This window comes from Corticium candelabrum, chromosome 18 (assembly GCF_963422355.1).
Source record: "Corticium candelabrum chromosome 18, ooCorCand1.1, whole genome shotgun sequence".
Classification (NCBI taxonomy): Eukaryota; Metazoa; Porifera; class Homoscleromorpha; order Homosclerophorida; family Plakinidae; genus Corticium; species Corticium candelabrum.
The window spans coordinates 3,357,464-3,364,875 of NC_085102.1; the positions used below are offsets into that span (position 1 = coordinate 3,357,464).

Here is a 7,412-nt window from a genome sequence, read left to right on the forward strand (position 1 = left end):
GGATGCGACCGCTCCTCTCATGAAAGAAATCGGCAAGTCTTGCTGGGATGTGATTTGTTTAATGAACAACCGCCACACTAACACAAATAGAGCAATCTTCTTCTTTGATGCACTGCTGTGATACGCAATATGCATAAAATGGAATGTTCTGACAAGCGGTAACCGAAGTTAAAACAAGCTCTAATTCTACCTTAACTCTACCATTCAGCAGGGTGAGGCTAGCTCTTCTCTAACCCACATTCCTGTGTAAAATAACCTGACTTATTCTAATTGGCAGGCTGGCAGGCAGACAGACGGACAGACAGATACACAGACAGATATGCAGAAAGACAGACAGAAAGACAGACAGAATGACAAACTGACAGACAGATATACAGACAGACAGACCAACAGACAGATAGACAGAGAGACAGACGGACGGACGGACGGACAGACAGAGAGACAGACATACAGACAGACGGACAGACCGAGAGACAGACAGACAGACCGACAGATAGAAGGACACACATATATACATGCTACAAACAAAAAGACAGACAGACAGAGGGATCCTATGTCTTTTCTGCATCGACTTGTCATTGGGCCAACACGAACCCACCCACGTATTTTACGTATTACCTTTGCCACAATGTTTTTGACTACGCGTTCTTTTCTAGCTCAAACCACGGCTGTCAACTTGTTTTTGTCTTTTGTTTCTACTCGTGAGATTTTTTGCAATCCTACGCGTTTCTAGGCTTTCGATTGAAGGTACCGCTTCAAAATAGACGAGCATCATGAATGAAATGACTAATGTGTCTAGAAAGTACCTCTCATTTTTCTAGCTTTCAAGTTTGACGTTCTCGTAGCTCACGGCTTCAAGTTTGACGGCAAAGACGACTGCTTGAAGCCGCACCGGCTGTTGAAAGTAGTCTCCTTTGACTTCCTAATGCTGTTCGCGTCGTCCGAATTAATAAAAATCCTTTCGGGTGTTATTGCTTAATTAAATGGTATGTCTATGTTTCGAGTTCGTTAGTTCTATTTTTTGTTACAAGTGCAAATTCGACCTTCTATATGGAGAAGAGGCAAATGCGCCACCTCAATTGAGTGGGTTTTCTATACTGTTTTGTATACATGGAACGTGTTGTAGGTGCAAGAACGTCGACGTCAACGGTTATTGTGGATTTTTAAATAGAATTTAGGGTGTAAGAAAGCTGCCATCGCAAGCAAGTACGCCAAGTGTACTGTCAGTGGATATATATATATATATATATATATATATATATATATATATATATATATATATATATATATTCAATGGTTAGAGAGAAATAATTTTAGTTTCTTCAAGTTGTTGCTCCTAATTTATAGAGATTTTATTGTAATGTAAGCGTCTTGCCTAACTGGATAATTGGGGCTAAAGTTTAATATACGGGAGACTGCAAGAAGCTCAGATATACTGTGCTTTGTGTGGTAGCTGTCTATAATGTTCAATATTTTAGCTGTAAGTTGTGGCCAGCCGCAGTTACATAATGGAAATATTGTTGGGGATTCTTTTGATTTCAAGACCCCGTTGCGTATTTTTGCGATTCCGGTTATGAGTTGCAAGGGACTACGTTTTCAACGTGTTTGGCTACTGGAACATGGAGTGGTCCTACTCCTGAATGCAAAACTTAGTTGTTTGAGTGTTGGCATTTCTTTCTAGTGTGGTATAGTATTTTGTGTGGTAGCTGTTTATAAGTTTAATTTTTTAGCTGTAAGTTGTGGCCAGCCACGGTTACGTAATGGAAATATTGTTGGTGATTCTTTTGATTTTCAAGACCGCGTTGCGTGTTTTTGCGATTCCGGTTATGAGTTGCAAGGGACTACGTTTTCAACGTGTTTGGCTACTGGAACATGGAGTGGTCCTACTCCTGAATGCAAATGTTTATTTTCTGAGTGTTGGCATTTCTTTCTAGTATGGTATAGTATTTTGTAAAATTAAACTTTAATATATGAAGCTGCAAACTCAAAAGTTTCTCCAAAAGCACAAAAATTTGTAAATATATTTGAAATACATTCCATGAAAAGTTTGCGAAATTTACTAAAGAAGCAAGACCTTTACAATGTATTGAATGTAGAACACGTCCAATTGACAGTGTTTTATCTCTGGAGCTGATTTTGCTTTGGATACATCATCAAATGTAGGAAACACAGTTTCGTTTCGAAAAAAAATTTTGTAACAATTATGGCAATTTCTTTTATTAAGGATCAAGAGTCAACTGACATGGGTGCTGTTGCATTTGGTAGCCAAGTGCACGGTATTCTTGAATAGACCAAAATCTAATTTGTCACAGGAGTAGCTCAATTTAAATACAGGGGAGGATTGACAAACACAGCAGCAGCATTATTAAAGCTAGAGATACGTTTATTACAAGTAAAACTCATAACAGCAGACTAAAGAGAGTACCTATATTGATCACAGACGGCAAATAATATGCGGATAAACGAAGACCTGAAGAGGTGGTTCCAGAGTTGGCTCGCCATTCTGTATAAACGTTTGTATTTGGTATAGCAAAATTTTACAAGCCAGAGCTTAATAAAAAATTTTCACCTCTTTCAGAAACTTACGTTTTCATGTCTCACACTTTTCCGTATTTCAAGAATTTGCACAAGCTGTCACCTCAAGAATAAATGCATTCTAACATTTAATTAATGAAGTTTTAAATGCTATTGTTTTTAGAAATATTGGGAAGTCGTTGTGGAGTACCAGGAGTTCGTTCACGAGTATCAGGAGTTTATTCACGAGTCGTAGATGGAGTGTCTTCTATTTACGGAGCTTGGCCATGGCTTGCTTTCATCTACATTAGAACATCCCCGTATACCGACAACTTTACTTTGGTATGTGGAGGTACTCTGGTCAATGAACGGTGGGTAATCAGTGCTGCCCATTGCGTTGATCGGCAACAGATATATCCAAATCAAATTATAATAAAGCTGGGAGACTACTTTCGTAACACGAGCGATCCTTATGAACAGACATTCGAAGTGGAATTAATGAAATTTGGAGGAAACTCAAGGCAAACGTATAGTCCTATTACATTTGATAATGACATTGTTCTTATCAAGTTAAACCGTACTGTCACCTACATCAAGTGCGTGAGACCAATATGCTTGCTAGAGCAAAGGCACCGCAATGCTTCATTGATTTTACCTGGTAAATCTGTTACTGTTGTCGGATGGGGATTATTCAAAGAAAACAGTAAAGCGTTATCTAATACCCTAGTGGAAACCACGATTCAATTTTTTGGACAGTCTAAGTGTAATGATTACTTTCGTCTAAGAGTAATGACTAGTAATATGCTTTGTGCAAAAGGATTCCAATCTGACGCTTGTCCAGGAGACAGTGGAGGTCCGCTGATGTGTCAATCTGAAGTTGATAATCGCTTTACTCTTTGTGGAATAGTCAGCTTCGGAAAGTGGTCAACTTGTCGCAAGGGAGCATACGGCGTATACACGAAAGTATTCAAGTATGGCAACACAATAATGAGAGAGACTTTATAAGGTATTGCAATTGCAGTACTTTTTGCTCTTTTTGCTGATTTATGATTCAGTGAACATAAAAATACTTGAGTTTAGTATATGTTTTGTTCGCTGTAATAAAAATTTTATTGTCAACGCAAAGGCTACGTGCCTCAATTTAACGTAGTGGCAATAGCATTTTGCCTTGTTATTATTGAATTTGCAATAAATGTGGAAACATAAAATTGAGCATCTTAAAAATTTTGAGTTTTTAATTTAATTTTTATGCCATTCTAAGTAAAGTAAAGTGTTTTCTTTCAATTTATTTGTTCTCACAAACAATCAAGTATTGACCATCTGTTACATGTACAGTGTTCTAAGTGCGCTACTGTATATTGACTGCAAATGGTTTTACAATAATATAGTATATAACAAAGTCACAGACTACTATATTTGCCTATTCTTTGCCTGGGAAATTTACGCAAATTTACGCAAATTTAAGCGTATAGCGCAAACTCGCGGATATCAGGAGGGGAATGAAAAATTGAAGGATACACATCTAAGTTTGCAGCAATTTCGACGTTACCGTAGGACGTGAAACAGGAATCTAATACCAAATCTTACTTGTTTTTCTAAGTACTCTATCGCACTTCAGAGGACACTACAAACAACTCTATGACCTAACTGTAATAACACAACTGACTTCTTCCGTCTCGAGCGTATGCCCAAAATCCAGAGTTTGTATAAAACGTACAATATTTGTTCAACGCTTAGAAAATACTTTGATGCCTGCTGCTCGGTAGACGTCACTGCCTGATGCCAAATGAACAATAGACTTTTCACCCAAAGGATGCTTCAAGACTCCCACCCTCCAGTCCGACCAGTAAATATACTTTTGGTTTTGCCTCCCCGTATGTTCATCAATCGCGAAGATATGAGGCGTGATAACTAGCCTGACGACCCTTCTCGATTCCAAGTCGTAGGACGCCATATAATTGTGATAAGCGTCTCCGAAGTAAAGCGTTTTTCTGTCTCGACTGAGAGTCAGAGCGTTTGGCCACGTCACATTAGATGAGATCAGAACTTCAAGAGAGTTGTCGTATTCACGCTCACGTGAAATGTCAATCGAAGAAATCCGAGGGATCTTGCCCCATTCCGAGAAATATATCTTTCTATAAGAAAGAACAAAAAAATTGTATAAACTGCAATAAAATAGTAAAAATAAATAGCAGCAGACATATTTCTATCATATTTACCTTGGTTAAATCATAAAGTAAATATATTACTCTTTATTTAGATATATTTACCATAGATAAAAATGTTATGCATTTACTATACATTTGTATTTGAAATTATATTATTGTATTGAAATTCAAGAAGGTTTTAGCTTAAGTTTGCCTTTAATATTCATTTGCTCTGTAAATAGATTCAATCGACTCATCCGTTCAATTTCAATTTTGAATGTAATAAAATATTGAAAATGCAAGCAGATGTCTTAGTATTTTCGATTTTTAATTTAAATTTAATTTCTGACTAAATTGGAAATGAAAAGGACGAAAGATCCACGGACCTACTTAAGAATTATTTACTACTGTCGAAATTACAGGAACTATGATGTAAATCTTAGTCATATCTATAGTATTCGTTAATGAAATAGCCAAATGTATGTTAATGAGATGTATGATAATAAGAAAATATGATGTATGTTTTACGTAAATGGTGTCAAATATGGGTGTTTATGATATTCAGGAAACATCTAGTATCTATGTAAATCTGTTAACATCTGCAGTGTACAATGGCTAACCTTCCTAGGTCAATGGCAATAGCTCTAGGCGAGTAAAGACCGCTCATCACACGTTTTGGAGTTTTTCTCTCATCACTTTTGACGTCGATAACACATATCTCGCCGGAAGCATAATCGGTGTAGTACAACAATCCAGTGGAGGAGTCGTATGCAAGTCCATCGGAGTGACACAGTCGACATTCGTTCCTGTTGACATCATGAGCTAACAATACTTTAACGTCCGTACCGTCTAGGCTTGCTGAGTAAATCTTCTTCATCGACACGTCGGTCCAAAATATCCTTCCCCGTTCGTAGTCGTAATCAAGAGCGATAACGTTCATCTGTGGAGGCAAAGGAAGCCTAGCAATCCATGAAGAAGCTCCCTGTAGAGACATTGCCATGATTGAATGGCGCGATGAGACAAGAATGAAGTCCTCTTGAGGAACTACGGAAGATAAAGCACTAAGACAACTGCAAACATCATAATTTGAAATTTCTTACGTCGACAACCAGACTCAGTGGTGACAAAGCCGCTGGGACAGACACAACTAAACGAGCCTTCTTCTTCAGATGATAGCATACAAAACCGTGGATGTTTGCATTGTCCACAGGAACCTGGATAAACCGTTACAAATACAGTATTTCTAGAAGTAAATGCCGCGAGGCATATATTTTTAGCTAGGGTACCAACTAACAAAATCTGACTTTATTGAAGGGCGGCTTTTATTTGTTAGACATTTTGTCAGTTTAAGTGCTCATATGTTGCGGGTTGGACACCTCTTCAAGAGAACAACACTTAGCATTACTGATAAGCATTTCACACTGTGAGACGTCGTCATGCCGTATTTGGATAGTCTAAAGCATGCCTCTAAAGAATTTGTACCTTTTTATCTTCAAAACTCGATCTAGATACATTAGATTATATAAAAAAATGAGGCGTTTATTTAAAGACAAATTGAAATGCGACGTTTATTCAAGAGTTGCGTTTATTTGAGGGTGGCATTTATATTTTGTCAGTACTTTTAGTTACGGCGTTTAATCAAGAGCAGCGTTTAATACAGTAATGCAATTATATCATCAAGATAAAATTGAAAAGTACCTTGAGGACGATGACATTGGGAACGAATGTGAGTGATTCCGTTTAGATTCGCATTAATGCTGCACGATACCGCACTGATCTCGCCTCCCTCCTTGGGTATGCGACCGATGCAACCACTAGTCCAATCTGTGAAGAACAAGTAGTTGCCAAAGACGGTTAGCCCAAAGGGATTGCTCAAGTACGAGCTGACGTCACTAATGGCTAACTCTTTTACGTCTCCGCTCAGGATGTTGTAGAGTTTAATCTGTTTCAGCTGTAGCTCGGTCCAATAGAGTACTTGCGCGTTTTCGTCAAAAGCCAAGCCCGATGCCGTGCGAACATTGGCAATACGGCTTGTATTACCGGTGCAATCCATAGAGTAACTATAGATTGCAGACTGTCCAACATCAGAGAAATAGAGTAACCTAAAATATTTAAAACATTTAATTCTAATTTTTGCAAACAAATTTGATTATAGTCACCCTTGTCTTGTATTCAGAGCTAAAGAAAACGGCTTGATCACTCTGGGAGATTTCAAACAGATTTTCCAACTTTTTCCATCGAGGCTGGATACAGCTATTACAGGCTTTTGCATGTCTGTATAGTAGATGTTTCCGGTGACGCAATCAGTGGCGATGCCTTTAGGATCTCCTAATCCATTTGTAATGGTTATGTCTTTGCTGCCATCTAGAGCTGTACGTTTGACAGCCGATTGGTCAGTATATGCAATGTAATGATGTCCGCCATTGGCAACATAATCGATGGCAACCATTCGAGTTAGGGGAGAAAACGATAACGAAGTAGGTCTCGATTGAACACTGCCGTTGCCGTCGGTTAGCAGTGAAACTACCTTGGTCGTGTTGCTCACCAGCAACTGCGCAGACTCGACTAAAAAATAAAAAATGTATTAAGTTTATTCTTACTCAGAATTTATATTTGAATTTGCTAACTAACCGATACAATTCTGGGCTCCTATCTCTGGCAGTTTGTATCCTGCAGGGCAACCGCACACTCTACTTGAATTTTGTTTAGAGAAGCAAAAGTGACTGCAACCGCCATTGTCGTTAGAGCAAA

At 38.2% G+C, this 7,412-nt stretch overlaps 2 protein-coding genes across 2 annotated transcripts in view; one reads left to right on the plus strand and one right to left on the minus strand.

Annotated features, from left to right (window-relative positions):
* Positions 1 to 2,203: 2,203 nt before the first annotated feature.
* LOC134193681 (chymotrypsinogen A-like) lies at positions 2,204 to 3,519 on the plus strand. Its single transcript, XM_062662520.1, has 2 exons — positions 2,204 to 2,276; positions 2,699 to 3,519. Exons 1-2 carry the CDS (start codon positions 2,204 to 2,206, stop codon positions 3,517 to 3,519), a joined length of 894 nt encoding a protein of 297 aa, XP_062518504.1.
* A 616-nt stretch (positions 3,520 to 4,135) lies between these two features.
* Positions 4,136 to 7,412, minus strand: part of LOC134193682 (low-density lipoprotein receptor-related protein 4-like) — a 6,627-nt gene continuing 3,350 nt past the window's right edge. The window contains exons 6-11 of the mRNA XM_062662521.1: positions 7,293 to 7,412; positions 6,821 to 7,226; positions 6,360 to 6,763; positions 5,762 to 5,875; positions 5,282 to 5,705; positions 4,136 to 4,649 (exon numbers count right to left, since the gene is read on the minus strand). The exon at positions 7,293 to 7,412 is cut by the window's right edge and continues 15 nt beyond it. Of these exons, the coding sequence (XP_062518505.1) occupies positions 4,241 to 4,649; positions 5,282 to 5,705; positions 5,762 to 5,875; positions 6,360 to 6,763; positions 6,821 to 7,226; positions 7,293 to 7,412 (1,877 nt within the window). The 3' untranslated portion in view covers positions 4,136 to 4,240. The remainder of the gene's footprint in view (positions 4,650 to 5,281; positions 5,706 to 5,761; positions 5,876 to 6,359; positions 6,764 to 6,820; positions 7,227 to 7,292) is intronic.